Here is a 16,468-nt window from a genome sequence, read left to right on the forward strand (position 1 = left end):
AGTCATGTACCCTTCTTTTAGAAACACATGAATGCAAGGGTGGTTATTCAAGGAAACAAGGGTCCTTACTGCAAAAGCTTTATTTAACCCCCTCTTCCCTAATAGAGGGGTTTATTCGAGAAAGAAGGGGGGGACAGGGGGCATATTTTCTTTAAATGCATTTACCAGTAAGGATTACTTCTGTTGTAGAGGCTGTTAGCATGGCGACAAAATATAAATAGAATGACATATTATGGAACATTTCATCCTCATTCTGTAGCATTTTGACTTTCCTTAAGGTGGCTCCATACGATTTTCACTTATAATATGGCGCGCGCTGTGTTACACATCGAAAGCTAGTTTTCTCCAGTTTTCTTTCTCCCAATTCATTGAAATTACTCAAAATGTAACTATCAAGAACAAAATTGTGTCCTCGAACCCTCGCTGGTAAAATAATTTCTTTGAGTCTGGAGTTAAAACTACTCTAACACAGGCGTTTGTCAGAGTGTATTAGGATTTGATTTTAAGTCTTTTCAATTTCCTTCGGTGAAATCTTCTAAAACTCTCACAGCATATAAAACCTGACCAGGAAAACCTTTTAAGAGCAAACAAGACAGGGGTTACAAAGGCAAATTCTTTGCTTTTTGCATTCTGTGGTTTTTGCCACTGCTTGAAAACTTGTCTTATAAATATTTGTTAAAATTGAGCCCTAACTAGAGCAAATTATTTGGAATCTCTGTGCCAGTTTTTAGGAAATTTCACTGAAGGAAACGCGAGAAAATCCAGATGGAAGTTTACATTTTCACGGACCATAATGACGTCTTGGAATAGGAATTCGCCAAGATCGCTATTTTGGCATGCGTGAACTTTACAGCAATGGACTTGTTTTCGTGAGCGAATTGGATAAAATTTGCAACCTTGGTTGTCTTTGAAGACACAAACAACGATACCTCGGTTTACAAAACTATGACAGAGACAGTTTTCTTTGAAATGCTTTTGTTTTTCTACCCCAGGACTATAATTTGAGTTGTACTTGTTCGCCGTTTTGCTTGAGCTTGAACGTTGGGTCATTCAAATGATATTGCCAATATTACATAATTTAATATTTTTAAATCATTAAACTGGATTGCTCTCACAGGCTTGTCATACTGATTCAGTGGCCCGACAGCACGGTGGCTCGCCAGTCGTGGCTAGATCGAGTTTATATTAACAAGTTAAGGCTCTCAAGTCGGCTCATCTGATGATGATGTCTTCCCAACATCAGCGTTATTTGGCTGTACATAACGCCTCTGTTAAAGAGCAAACTGTCCAGTCGAGCGTAATTTTGGCACTCAGCTTTCTTCACCATCACTTCACTGGACGCCATGGGTTTTTTTTTTTAATGCAACACTCAGTCTCAGTACTTTGCGTCTACCTGCGTGCGCAGAACTTTTTGTTTTGTTTGCATCGTGCGGTTTTTTTTTTTTAATTTGCAGCGTGCGGATTTATTTAGTTTGCAGTGTGCGGATTTATTTTGTGAGATCTGTAAATTCTTGTTATATGGAGGTATATTACCTGGAAAGATGGGCTTGCGTAGCTGCGAATGGCGAATGAATTTTACAGGCCCAACACAAAATGCTCATAACAAATCATAACTCTTGGAATATACCTTGTACAGTATAATTCTAGCCATTAAGTAAACGCTAACAAAAGGAAAATATAGGAAAAATAATTTTGGCGTTTGTTTGACTATTTTATCTAAGAATCAAACGTTCTTAAATAAAGTTAAATGGGACGAGAAAAGAAAATAAAATTCGAAGGAAAATAATGACCATGGACCGTAAAACTGAGCTCAAACGACAGCTCTGCAGTGGGCAATGTTATTTATTATAAATGACATGTCAACACTGCAAGAAAACTGGAAAACAGCAAAGTTTTGACACCAAAATCAAATGAACAATCGTCTCTTTACAAAACAACCAATCCTTTTGCTCCATTGCTGAGTATTTCGTTTGTTTTTACAGCGTTTAGTGAGCGAAAAGTTTCACTTCAGGAGAAAAAATTCAACGTTTCGTCGCGCTGGAACGGCGTACATGTAAAATGATTTCTCTTCAAGATTTCCCGCGTGTTGTTGCCGTGACCGTGGGCAGAAATACGAAAATTCTGTCTCTTCCGGACCAGTAAGATTATGCGCATGAACTATCCTCACTCACAGGAAACAAGCAACATCTTCAAAAAGTTTTCGAAAATCAGCAAGACCTGCAGTTTGAGCGTATTAATAAATGACCGACAGCATTTACTTCTCTCGAAGAACACTAGTTTAGAGCCTTATTATTGGTTTGTTATATTGATTATATATCTTTATGTTGTTGTTGCAGGAAAAAGTGATTTACCATCACACCATGACTCCAGCTTGGCTGAAAGCGAATGCGTCCTACCTCCACAGTTCCGCTACAGTAACTGGGGGCGAACTGAAGATCAACGCTTTTCGACCGCCCTACGCCGCTATTATCAAAGTTCCCTTGATTTCCGCTGTTGTCTTCCAAGATGACTGTTGAGATTATATATGACGGTCGCAAATAACGTCTACATTGGCATCAATGGTGACAGCGACATCACATATGGTGTGCCAGACGGTAAAAAGTTTGTCGGGTTTTAAACTGTTGATCGGGGGAATTATGGAACCCACGCTCCCTGGTATAGAATGGAAGGGGCATCTGGGGCAACTCTATCATCCAGACAGTATGGTCCGCTGATCCCCAAACCCAGCAATGGCTTTGTCTATCCTGGTCAGTTTGTCTTCACTCTCAAGTTGGATGAGCGCTTTGGCTCATGCTACACCGCGCATGACGCAGGATTCGTGAGGACCGCTGGCTACAATAACCAACTGATGCCCAGCAAGGGACTCACCTTGGAAGTCTACAGTGAAGATGATAGCGATGAGGAGGTTAGAATCAAGTTTATCAAAGTGGCCATCATTTAAGATGAGGCTTAGAGCGTTAAGCCTTCTAATACGCGGTATATCGAAAGAATAACTTCTAAGAAGTAGTGTCTATTACCAATGACTCTATTCAAGTCAGAAACCAGCTTTTGCTTTTAACTAACAAAGCATTCCATGAGCTGCAACCGTTCAAGTGCTATTATTGTAGCGTGAGCAAATTTGCAAAACTACGCGCGTGCTCTTGAATTTATAATGTATTCAATAAGTCTTTGTAGTGAAATGCATTTTTTGAGACTTTTCATTAAATGTGAGTCGTAGCCATGTGCTCGTTGAGGGTACACCGCGGACTTTACAGTCATAATTGTATGTTCGACCTTGAGAACAGATTGGGAACGTTTGATAATGCAGTTATTTTTTTGTTTTTTCTTGTTGTCCAGTTTCCTTACGTTTTCTTTTCTTATCAGAGGCTGATTTAGCAACAGAACGGGAACGTCATTGGAGGACATGAAAGCGCGCGGAATATTCTGGACGCGAGTCTCTTCGACTATCTTGTGGGTATTCTTGAGGCACACGCCGTTGTCAACTGGCGTTCCCAGTCTGTTGCTAAATCACCCCATTGTCTACGAGTACACTATATAGAGAAAAACACAGGCATTCGATTAGCAGGGGGCTGCACATATAACTAAATGCTTAGTTGAGCTAAAAGCAATGCATTTTCATTTCTTGCGAGCATCACTGACTTGACCAAGGCAGGTGGTGGATGAAATTGGTATGTGAGGGGTTGAAATATTTTGTTTAAAAACTGAAACAGATCTCATTTCGTTTGAGGTAAGCCGGCCATGTGCACCTAATGGCGAATTAATATTCTTATTGTAATCATTATCAATATCAAAGGTTTGCTGTTTGTGTCACTTTTTTAAAGTACAAATTATCGTTAATTTTAATTAACTTGAAAAACACGAATGAGTTGAAAGTACAAGTATCAATGATGATTATTTTGTAATCAATATCAAGGTAGTTAAGTGTGCTTTTCTAAATTAAAGTGTGTTTTGCAGCACGTCAACAAGTCCAATCTACTTTTGTAATATACAACATGCCACTTGTCAATTTTTATGATCATTATCATTCCCAGTATAAACAGAAAAACCCAACTATTTTACAGAGTTCCTGAGCAACACCTAAAATCACTGCTTGGAAGCGCCATACAGGGCTGAAAGGAGTGCAATTAATTTGATGTGATAAACAACTTATAACGAAAGGAGTTATTGTGTGCAAGGGTCTGCAAGTAACGAACTGATATTTCCATAATGGATATATACGGTTTGTGGATATCATTTCATCACCTGACTGCAAAATAAGCCCAGCACGTATCAGTTTGAACTGCTCTCACCTGTGGGGGTGGATGGCGGTGTGTGTACGTATCGCTCCAAATAAACTCTCTTTATAAGGGCCTACCGAAATTTTAGCTTGATAAAAATCGACCTATTGTAATTTATTTTACTTTGTCGTTAAGTGCGCTCTTAGTAAAGTGGTATGTTTACAGACAGGCTTGCCCAAGTTTGAAACATTTGACGCAGTATTTGTTTTCTTGGGGCATAATTATACCTGTTCTAATCTAATACTTTTTGAAAAATTCATGCAATTTTTTTTAAGTCATGTGTCCTCATTGCAAGTGAACATGCAATTATGGCTTCCTTTTCTGGCATTAACCGCTGAACGGATAGACGCCACGGCCAAACGATTGTTAGGATCCAATGGAAAGTTCTTTTTTGGGTGGCGGTTCGGTTAAATCAAAAATTTTATCCAGAGTTCCATAGAGGAATGAACCAATGAAATAAGGGTACAGTCAATTGCATATAGATATAATTATGGATCCCACGATCCCAGTGGATTTTTGTCCTAAGTGCACACCATAGCCATATCTTCGGCCGAGTTTTCTTCAATGATAGGAGCCCTTTAGCTCATCAGTGCGCCAAACGTTGAACCAGGTATGTGAACTCTTTATTTGTTATCTTTTCTTGCATTTCTGTTAAGTTATTAGGCCCTACCCACACTAATGCGTTTTCAAAAGTGTCCGTTTTCATCACGGCGAAAACGAAGCAAAATATTTTCATCCACACTAGCGTTTTTGTATCGTTTTCACCTGTCCGCACTAAAACGCTCAAAAACGATGAAAATGACTGGGACCTGGGATTCCGCACGTGTAACGATCCTCCATCTTGGATAGATGCTCCGATTTTGACTGGAACGGATGGCATGTGACACTTTTTACGTCACCGTTTTTAAAAGTCTTCGTTTTCACCTGTCCACACTAGAAACGGAGCGATTTCAAAACGATGCGTTTTCATATCATACGTCTCCAGTTTTAAGACCGTTTTCGAAAGTCTCCGTTTTCACCGGCGTTTTCGGGAGTTTTAGTGTGGATGATAAGCGTAAACGTATCAAAAAGTATTGTACAGGCCCGCAAATGATCCCCGGACGGGAAATGATCCCCAAATGTGGACCGCAAATGATCCCCGGACCGGAAGTGATTCTAATAAAATGTACCGCAAAACGAAGGAATGTCCTGGACTCCATGTCAGTTCACTGATGGGGAAAACATAAATTCCTCAGGCTTTTATAACAACAATAAAAACCAGTAAACGTACTGTGCTAAAAGACAAAATTAAGCTGGCAATATTTAATTTTTGGACAAAATATAAAAGCTATTGATTTTAACGTGTTAGTCTCGGAGATTATTACACCTTGATTTGAAAATACATTTTTCTTCACAATTAGCTACTGCTTCAATATTTTAAAACTCTGTTTTAGAAATGTTAGATAAGATACTTAACTCTTTTGAAACGAAATTGAATTTTTCTCCTTGATCTAGGCGATCTAGGCCGTGCCATTAACATGCTTTATCGGAACCCTTTCGACAGTCCAACATACGCTTAGGTGGCCCAACCTCAACATCTGTGAGCGATTATCACTTGTGCAATAGCTGTCACTGCGAAAATATGACAGTTTGTATGGGAATATTTACGATCGGGTTTACGAAGGAGAAATGCTGTAAAGTTCTCAATAAAAATGACATCCCCTCTAAGAACTTTACAGTATTTCTAATTCCTAGACCCGATTATAAAGTGCAATAGCGGTCACGGCCCAAGTATGGGAAAACATTCCCATACTTGCGCCGTTAGCCTGCGTAGCAAGCGTTTCCGAGCAAGGACCGCGCGAAAAATGGCGCGAGTAAGCGGGGAGGGGGTGGGGAAGAAAGGAAGGAAACGCTTGCAGACAAACCCCGGGATTTTGAAAACCGCCCACACCGCTTATCATGCCTGAGTGCGCGTACCGACATTTGATCCTGTCAACAGCTGTCATAAATACACAAATAAAATGCTTGGTCTTCCCACAGGGAGCAGAGGAGATATGCTAGAAATGTCAATAAAAAAACTCTTACCTCTTAAAATTGCATTCTTGTATTTCTTTGCGTAGTTAAAACCTCATTTGCAAACCAAATATATGCATTCATTTGCGATCGAATGCGATCCATCGTTTCGAACCGCCATTATTTTGAAAAGTGTCGACCGCTGTTTATTGGGACTGTGTATTCAGTTGGACGAAGACCAACGAATGATTTTCGGAAAGCGAAGCTTGCCGAACGAGGCACGAAATGATATTAGCATATGACGATGACATCAGTTTTGGACCACTTAGATAGTTATGCTTAAAGTGCCCTTCCATGATTATTACACATACCGCAAAGAAGTTCGGAGTAAAAACAAATTCGATTTGGATAAAACGCGTAAATTCAGGTGAGAAAAGAAATAAAATTAACACACGGGCACTTTAAGACTAAGATCCGACCAAGAATAAAAGGTGACGATAGCGGGCGAGATTCACCATCATTAAACAGACAATTCAATTTCAGTCTTCTTTTTCATTTAAAAAAAAATCAAAAAAAAAAAAAAAAAAAAAGAAGAAGAAGACTGAGAAGTCCGCCTTCAATTTTTGTTGTGTTTGCATAGAGTATTTAAATTCTCGTCTCCTCTGGTTCTCATTTGATCTTGGGTTTCACAGGTGTATCGAAGAAATAACAAAAACAATATTTTAGCCAATTAACGGCCTTTCGGTTGTACTGTTAAGATTCATTTCGTATTTTTAGCCCTATTAAAAAAAAGGATTTTCGTACAATTCGTACCCATTTTTGGCGTTGTAATCGTACAAGTTAAAAATATGCATGTATGTTCCAGTTTATAGGACAATTGATTTTCTTTTTATTTGCACTTAGCAGCTACACTGTAATTTTTAAATTAAAAAAATTTGCATGCAAAGCGTTTAAATAAAATGATTGTTGCGTTATAAGAAAAAAAAATGAAGTGTATAAAGTTTAAATACAATGTCCAAATTCCCGAGTCCATTCCATTCTATAATTATTGATGAGGCGACGAAATCCGGTCGGGGATCATTTGGGGATCATTTCCCGTCCGGGGATCATTTGCGGTCCAATTTGAGGATAATTTCCGGTCCGGGGAACATTTGCGGGCCTGTACAGCCGATGCATTTTCAAGCGAAGGTGCATTCGTGTGAATGAGGCCTTTAAAAGCACGTCCTCATTGAAAACTGTAAAACGACACCGAAATAAGAGATGTTGTCCTTTTTTATATTAATCCCTCTTTTATTCATTATTCAAACAAAATGTATAATGTTTCTGGCTTCTATCTTTGGAGCCCTTAATTACCAAATAAGAAAGTAAAGAAAAAATACGCTGCTTATGTTTTATATTCCAATTTTGCTAAAAAATGAATCCTCTTAAAATCCTTAGCAAGGTCAATATTGCTGATGACATGAGGTAGCCTTCTTGATTTGTCCCTTCAAGCTTCATCTTGAATGATGGTGACTTTGATGAACCTGATTCCAACCCTCTCTCCTTTGTCATGTTTATAGACTTCTAGGGTGAGGCCCTTGTTCAGCATCAGTCGGTTGTTGTAGCCAGCGGTCCTCACGAAGCCTCCGTCATGCGCAGTGTAACAGGATCCCCAGCGTTCATCCAACTTGAGTGTGAAGACAAACTGACCGGGGTAGAAAGAGTCGCTGGGTTTGGGGATCGTCGGTTCGTATCGAATAGAAGAAAAGGCTTTACCAGATAACCCTTCAGTTCCATAGCAAGGAGCGTTGCTGCGATAATTACCCTTATCACAAGCTTCGAACCCGATGAATTGGGTACCGTCTGACACGCCGTATCTGATGTCACTGTCAATAGGCCGTCCTCCGATGCTGACGTCATGTGCGACAGTTATTTCCACAGTCAGAGGAGTGGCAACATTCAGTTCGCCGGCAGGAATCATTGGAACTTTCAGAAGAGCTGCGTTGACGTGTGATGATCCTTCGTTGAATGTCAGCTGCTGAGAAGTTGCTGTCCGAGAGCTGTCGATGTAGGACGCATGCGCCTCCAGCCAAGTAGGAGTCATGGTCTGATGATAAATCACTTTCCCCTGCAATGGTGAATTAAAAACGTCATTGAGCACTAAAAAGTATCAGAAGTGTAATATTTATTCGAGTTTCGCTTTCTATTATGGAGTTGTACCTTTCCTGCTATTGTGCTCTTATTATTATTTAATTATTCAAAAGTACCCATCCAGGAGTATCCAATATTTGACACATGAAGCTACAATTGTCGCAGTTTTCTGTTAAGAAGGCTAGAAAGCTTGCCTCCAGTAATTTTAAAAGTCTGTATTTATGGTCCAGCAATTCCTTACGCATGTTTACGCCTTTTTTCGCCGTTTCCCTTATCCACAGCTCAATGTTGCATTTTCAGCGAACGATAATGGAGGAAAGAAAAGTGAATGCAAGTTGAAACTGGAAAAAGCTCTTTTTTATTAAAATATCTAGAGCTGCGAGTTGTGTCCTATCTGCTGCCGTTATCTTGGATTAATAGACATCAATTTGACGAAATGCATGAAACATGTCATAGTTGGCAGATGATGGGGTGACAAGATGTGAGACTCAGAGCGACAAGCCAGAGAAATATAAACGCCGGCGGTAGTACGTTGTTATTAAATAGGAAAATTGGCTGTCCAAGAAAAATTTCCTCCCGTGTACGTTGAAAAGAAATATTTTGTAAAAGAGACTCAAGCGCAGATGTTGCATTGACTGTCAAAAAGGCACGTTAAATTTAGCGGACTCAACTTTCAAACAGCAAGTGAGCGATCTTATTCGAGATGCTTGAATAACATTGGATTTTGCCGACAAAAGCAACAAGAAAAGTCGTCTTCAATTCACAAGAAGATAAGAACGGTTTAGAGGACTAAAGCAAGCTTTTGTGCTAACGAAGTAGCAACCTCGTAGCTAACGAAGTAGCAACCTCGTTCCCAGAGTCTCTCCGCTGTCTCGCTCCGGGAAAAGGGGTTGAGGAGAGACCTTGGAAACGAGATTGACGGAGTAGCTTTTCACTTGGATGAGGTATCTTGGGAGGAAGGAAAGTGAAGGCAAGGTAAGACTTTTTAATCTTCCCAAGAGTTTTTTACGACGACTGTAGTTTAATGGCCTTAGCTCCCACGAGTCTTCTGTATCCGCTAGGTCGGTACAGTATAGTGATCGGAGGGTCATAGATTCGAGAAGTTCCGTTATAAAAGGGCACGCCCCACCTTCATTTCACACCTTTGCGGGAGTGAGATGTAAATTTAGACGCTGCTCAGTCGTGACAAGTTGTTGACTTAAGCGTCCTCTGAAAACTATGCCTCAAAATTTTATAATATCACTACAGCAATATAAGATATCAAGTTCTAATTTGTTTAACAAGGGTTATTCTGAAAACTAAGACAATTTTATTGGTAAAAGCTGATAAAAAAGACCCATGTTGTTTGTCAGTTGTTTACGCTCTAATGGTTGATTGACAACTGAAGGTGAGAATGGCCTGGCCGGGGCCCTTTTTTACCGGAGTTTCCTGTTTAAGAGAACTCGGATTTTCTATTATCGAGTATGCCTGTGTCACTGAGTAATAAATAAATATGTAAATAAATAAAAAAAGAATAAAAAAATACACAAATCAATTAAATTAATGCATAAAACAATACGAATTAGAAACTTAGCAACCATAAAAAAAAGCTTGAAGGACACTTACAAAGAAACATGACATGTTAATTACTATTTTTGTACGTAAATTATAATATATTACTAGCAATAGTATAATTCATTCAAAATCAGGATCCAGCCGTTCAAAGCCCGATTAGCCTAACCCTGGGTTACGGTGAACTTGATTTGAGTTTCATTACTTAAATTATCAATTAAGATTTTAGCAAAAGATGCTTGTCCCTAAGTTTTGACGTATACTTTCCTTGATCGTCAGCTTAAATTTTTTTAACGAGAGAGATATGACAGCCTCGGTTAACTTTTAATCGTGGGTTAGCATTAATCGGCTTTCGAACAACTGTTCTGTTATTTCAGGCCTGTTTGCCTACTTGTCAAAATGGCGTCGAATGTAAACATCTGCCCAAGGTTATGCGTTCAGACAGATTTATCTGTTAAAACAACGTACGTTGTCTGCTACGTGCGCGTAAAGTGGTTATCAAGGGTGAAGAACCGTAAGCACGTGTACAGCATGTGAGTCAGCATGCGAAAAGCAGACTATTGCAGGCTGCGTACGTGAACAACCTGGGTTGCCTGTGCCAGCTCTTGGATGTAAACATGTTTATCATCGAACGGAATTTGCCTCGATATCACGGCCCTTGATATACTGTATATTCTATTCCACGCGTAGTCAATCGATTCAGAAAAAAAATATATCGTTGGAAATGAAAGTAAATAACCTGAAGAACACTAGACCGTCGATAAAGTGGGATGTGAAAACCTTATAGCGGAGAAATCCCGTTTCGAGTGGAAAGCCACGATTTTGTGAAGGCGAAGGGTTTGAAAGGAAGTGAAGATAAATCACGTGAATTCAGCATGAATTGAGGCTCAATATATTTAAAGCAATTCCTGGAACTGTACGGTAAAATAAATTTGATGTTTTATTTTTTAATCGATGGGATTTTGAAATTATTACGAGCTTTTGTGGAGAATATGAAAAAACTCGCATTCTTTACTTGAGATTTTGGAGTGGTCTTGGTCCCAAGTAACTGTGTACATCACAGAAGCGAATAGGCCTTATCACGGTTTTCGACGCCATTTTGACGGGTAGGCAAACAGGCTTGAAATAACAGTGTTTGTATGGAAATCCGATGTCAAATAATTTTCATAAAACATCGCTTCTGAAAAATTCATGAATTGGAAACTTTTGGCATTAGGAAAAGGATTTTTAAAAAAAAATTGGAGGGATGTAGCTGTGCCAGAAAGCGTCCAGTCGTGTTTTGAACTTTTCATACAATTCCCTGTATTTTTTTCCCGCGAACTATTTTTAGTAGCAGTTCACGGCTGGTTCGCTTTCCAGACAAATGTATGGAAAGTTCAAAACACGACTGGAAACTTTCTGGCACAGCTACATCCCTCCAATTTTTTCCTTAAAACCTTTTTCCTAGTGCCAAAAGTTTCCAATTCATGAATTTTTCAGAAGGGATGTTTTATGAAAATTATTTGACATCGGATTTCCATACAAACACTGTAATTTCAAGCCTGTTTGCCTACTTGTCAAAATGGCGTCGAAAACCGTGATAAGGCCTATTCGCGAAGATTCGCTTCTTTTTTTTAAGTACAGCAATTCTTATTCGACCAAACGCTCTTTTATGTAAAGCAGTTCTTATCTGGGTATAATTTATGCCCAGAAATAATAGTTGAACTTTGTTCTCTGTCCTTTCCGCCCGGCTTTCTGAAAACCATCCAGCACTCTCATGTACTTGATCTTCACGCGTTTTCCCAACGATCAAAATTTGTTTGTTCGAGGATATCTGTTGTCTTAATACAAGTAAATATACTTTTGGTCGTTTTTTTTTTTTTTTTGGTGGGGGGGGGGGGGGGATTGTGCCAAGATTTCTGTTAGAAAAAACCGCCCGGTTAGGCTAATGAACATCTCTCAGATCGTGAGATATTATGAATTGAAGTCAGTCGATGTTCCTAGATATAGGCAGATTAAAGGGCCTCTGCTCGCAAAGTACAGGCTACAAAACTCCTCCCTAACACAATCCCAAAAGTATGCGCAACGCTTAGCACCACATCACTGCTTCAAACATTTCACATTTTCTCACAAGCTGATCATAAACAATATGAAGTCGCCAAAAAGCTTCGCAGTTTCGTCAGCCTTTCTACATGTATATACTTTGCCACGTTCATCATCGACAAGTCCGTGATCTGTTCACTATCTCGAGTGCATGCAATTTACGACATTGCCCTACACCACTTTTCTTTTCCATGCGCTTTACCTGCAGCACCTCACTTTCCAACGGAAACTACTAGTTTTAACAGCTACTGTAATGTTGATTTAAACCAATACCTCGTCTGGAGGTATTTTTTATGATTATTTTTTTTAATCTGTGAGCTTTCATAATACGTGACGCACCTCCGGTTTACAGTGATTTGCGGCACACGACGACTTCGGGCAACAAGAACAGGCTATCTGGAAACAAACAAATGGGGAAGATCTTTGTTAAATAAAAAAAACTGAAAATGAATGTTATAATATAACTGTGATGAAACAAAATGCCTTTTGTCGACCGCACTTGAGTGTAAATTTTGGAGTTAAGCCAAGACGCTGACCTAACTTTTCGGAAAACTTACTCCAATGTAGCTCCCGCTTTTTGTTGATTTTTTGGATAGTGTTTGTACAAACCGCCCTTTACAAACGCATGAATTCCAAAACAAACTTATGCGCAAAATGAGAATTCGTCTTAAAGTCTTCTACAACCTAATTTGTTCAGAGTCCGATAAGAGCTGAAGCAAAACAGTTAATTTGTTACATTATATTTCACGAAGCTGAAATCAACGCAAAATAACTTACAGGGCACAAGGAGACAAGTACAGCAAGTAATACCATCCCCGAGATGGAAATGAGCGAAGAAGAGTTCGGTTTCATGATTTTTGCAACGGGAAGCTAAAGCAAACTCGCCACTTAATGATGCGTATACTCTCGATATATCTATACAAGGAACTGACGCGGCTATGAATGAAAGGTCTAGATTTGTAAGAGCAAGAAATACTCGACTTTGGACTCCAGTTCCGGTTTAACTGGACCCGCTTGAGCTGGACTTCGTCCTATAGATCAAGTCGCAGTTCGAGTTGAACTTTGAGTTACAGTTCAAGGGAAATCCCCCGTCTTATCATAACGGAAGGATGTCATCGCCAGACGTTGCGGGGAGGAGAAACAAATATAGACAACGAATATAAAACTTTTAGATACCTCCAAACAAAAGAAAAGGAAAGAAACAAAGAAAAGAGAAAATAGCTAATGTTATGAAGTGCCTGAATTTTCTTAACTAGTAATTTAGAGAGTTGAGTTATTTTGCCTGCATGACTTAAGAACTTGTGACCGTCATGTTAATCCTATGGTTGAAGGTTTAGAAACGCAGCCTCTAAAGAAGCAGGTGAGCGATAAAGCCTGGTTTGCACTAGGATATACCAGAGAAGAAGCAGAAGCACAAACTCTACTTTAGCAAGTGAGAACACCTGCTACAGAAGCAAACGTATAAGCACAAGAAGAACGAGCATGTTCGTTCTTCTTGTGCTTATGGTTATGCTTGTGTCACAGTTTTTCACCAATGATAACAGTGGCGAAAAAAGCAAAAGCACAAAGCAGTCGATCGTATCGTCCGCCATCTTCCTTAACAATACGTGGGAAGTTGTTGTGGAGAGGTCCGTCAAGAAATGGTTTCCTTCCCGTGCGTCTGTAGCTAGTGTAGCTAGTGTTCTCACTTGCTTATATTTATGCTAATTCTGTCCTAGTGAAAACCAGCCTTAACAGGCGAAAGCAATGTGGGGGAGGGTAGACTTTGGCCCCGCAATCAGATTATCAAATATTTGCACGTTGGATGCTCCACGCGCTATCTTTACGTGAAACGGTTGGTAATCCGTGGCGCCATATGAACTGCACCTTCACTGAACTCACTCGGAGATCAGGCATGCAAAAGTTGAACTGTGTTCGACTCTGTGCTCAACGTTTCAAAGTTGAAAGCAGAATCGTTAAAGAAATTGTAGGCGACTACATTATATTTATATCGGGATTCGCGAAAAGCGAGAGGCTCTCTACAAATACCTGGTGTCCTTGAATGAAGCCATTTTTTGTAAACACAGTCTCGATGAGTTTCTATCTTTCTCTTTTGTTAGTTCGCTTTTTCTTTTTTCTTTCTTTTTTTTTTTTTTTTGGTTTTGAGGATGTGTTCGCCGTTGCCATGCAACGAAGATAATTAACAATTTGAGTTTAAGGGTGTGTTTCTTCGGCAAAATTCCGAATCCGGATTTTTGATCCAAGCTCACTCGGGTCATGGTACATCAAAGGAACCGACGAATCCTTACCCAGAGTAGATTTGTCGGTTCCTTTCATTACCATGATCCGAGTAAGCTTGGATCAAAAATCCGCACCCTAAGTAAAGGAAAGATCCTCGCAGTTACTACGCAACTTAAGCAGTTGCGAAAAGAAAGCCTGAAAAAATTTCAGGCTTGAACAGGATTCGAACCCATGACCTCTGCGATGCCGGTGCAGTGCTCTACCAACTGAGCTATCAAGCCAACTGGGAGCTGGTCATATTGTGAGTTCGTAATGTACCCGTGAAGGATGAATAAATGAATATGAATATATGAATTACATATTTTGAACTGCTGATAAAAGATTAAATAGTAGAAAGAATTTGAGTTTCGCGGGAAAAACACCGATGATACCCTAATTACTCTGGACCAGAGAAACTTTAGCAGCATCTATGTAAAACTGTTTGAATTATGAAAATGGCGACCGAAACAAATGGGAAATAAACATGTCGAAAGCCTAGAGTAAGCAACTCAAGATAAATTTAGTTCCCTCCAATCTAATTGGTTCTCAGAAAATGCGAAAGGACTTAGTTCTAGGGAAATTGAGAGCAAAATTCGAAAGCTTTCAAATTATCGATCGATTCTTGTGATATACCATTGATCCCAGACGTCCTCAGTTTCAAACGGCTAAAATTTCACCTTGCCTTTTGAAAAAAAAAACTGATCACGTGATACAAAACATTCTTGCTCGCGGATGGGAAGAGTTGAACCGGCGGGAACTAAAATGTAAACCCGCGCAATCCGTGCCGGTTGTCTGGGCTAGCTCGTAGTAAGAGCTAGCCGAGTACAGCCATTGTTTAATTTCGTTGAATACTTTCTTTTACGTGGAAAAATTCTCTCGTCGTAAAATTTATCGCACGTCAAAGACGTGGCTTGAGTTTGCGACCTATGAGGACTTCGCTTCCAGTATATTAGAGGCTATAGTATTTTTTTGCCGAGGGAAAAGTAATGAAAGATATCCGGATTCAATATAAAGAGGATGAAAGCACTTTTGTAAACCTAGACTAAACCTAACGTCTGAAGATGACTTCGCGTATGCTTTCAGGTGTCTACAACCAATTCAAAACAAGGACGACTGAGTGTACAGGTTGCGTCTTAGGGTACATAGATCAGCCACACCAGTTCCAACGCATGCTGCCACAGGATAAACTTGGAATCAATCAAGGCGACGATGTGTCCTACCACCAAAACAGTTTAGTTTTTCAGAAAGCACGTTGCCTCCCTCTTCTAAAAAAAAATTCCTATAGCCTCTAATTTCGTGGAAGCGAAGTCTTCATAGGTCGCAAACTCAAGCCACGTATTTGACGTGCGATAAATTTTACAACGAAATAATTTTTCTCGTAAAAGGTCTTTAACTGAACGGTGGCCATACTCGACTAACTAGGAGCTAGCCCAGATAACAGGCGTGGAACGCGTGGGTGCCGCCTGTCCAACTAAGTTTTCCCGCCTGCGAGCAATAATTTATTTTTGTATGACATGATCAGTTTTTTTTTTTCTTTTTTTTTTTTGAACCGCAGAATGAAATTAAACGGCCCGCCAGGCCAGGTGAAAAATGCGAAGCTCGGGGTTCTTGGTTCTGATATATTTTCACATCTTTTAATGCAGATGCGAGAGCGCCTCTTCGTTTGGTTGTGGACAAGCCGTGTGGAGATTAATTAATGATTACGAATCGTCTGTGAGCTCTCTGTTGAAGTGGATTCCTTACTGTGACCCTAAACTTCAGCCAGGTTTCTGTCCAATTCAATGCGTCAGGAGTGTTGCAGTGATTGGGCAGTTTATGGGAGAAATGTTTCCCACAAGCTTTATTTTTGAGGCTGAAAGTGCTTCTTATAAATGGAGAATGGAGGGAGGGAGGGGGGAGGGGGGGGGGTTGGGCTAATTTGCAAATATCAGCAAGCAGGAGCCTCATGAAACGAGCCAGTTCTCAACCTTTGAGGCGCCAACATCAGCAATCATATTCTTTTCACTGTTCTGTATACATTGCTTATGTTACTAGTTGGGAGAATATTCTTAAAATCAAGACATTTCATCCTTGTCGACTATTTTCCTTATTTTCCTAATCTAATTGTTTTGAAACAAATCAAGCGTGATATTGTTAGGAGAAAGTAGATCGATGCCAACGTTGACAGCATCATTTGG

At 39.8% G+C, this 16,468-nt stretch overlaps 1 protein-coding gene and 1 pseudogene across 1 annotated transcript; one reads left to right on the plus strand and one right to left on the minus strand.

Moving 5' to 3' along the window:
- Nucleotides 1-1,518: 1,518 nt before the first annotated feature.
- LOC146462812 (uncharacterized) lies at nucleotides 1,519-3,133 on the plus strand (annotated as a pseudogene).
- Nucleotides 3,134-7,538: 4,405 nt separating this feature from the next.
- Nucleotides 7,539-12,969, minus strand: LOC146462813 (uncharacterized). The gene is made up of 3 exons (XM_085085116.1): nucleotides 12,810-12,969; nucleotides 12,372-12,428; nucleotides 7,539-8,376 (listed from the first exon to the last, which is right to left on the minus strand). The coding sequence occupies exons 1-3, from the start codon at nucleotides 12,882-12,884 to the stop codon at nucleotides 7,756-7,758; spliced, it is 753 nt and encodes a 250-aa protein (XP_084941242.1). The 5' UTR covers nucleotides 12,885-12,969; the 3' UTR covers nucleotides 7,539-7,755.
- Nucleotides 12,970-16,468: the final 3,499 nt, after the last annotated feature.

This window comes from Pavona decussata, unplaced genomic scaffold, assembly GCF_977016875.1.
Source record: "Pavona decussata unplaced genomic scaffold, jaPavDecu1.1 SCAFFOLD_184, whole genome shotgun sequence".
Classification (NCBI taxonomy): Eukaryota; Metazoa; Cnidaria; class Anthozoa; order Scleractinia; family Agariciidae; genus Pavona; species Pavona decussata.

Excerpts from the sequence above, each read along its gene's own strand:
- LOC146462813 (XM_085085116.1), bottom strand. The coding sequence starts at position 12,884 with ATGAAACCGAACTCTTCTTCGCTCATTTCCATCTCGGGGATGGTATTA. Across the intron at positions 12,429-12,809 it reads TACTTGTCTCCTTGTGCCCT|ATAGCCTGTTCTTGTTGCCC; the intron begins GTAAGTTATTTT and ends GTTTGTTTCCAG. Across the intron at positions 8,377-12,371 it reads CAAATCACTGTAAACCGGAG|GGGAAAGTGATTTATCATCA; the intron begins GTGCGTCACGTA and ends TCACCATTGCAG.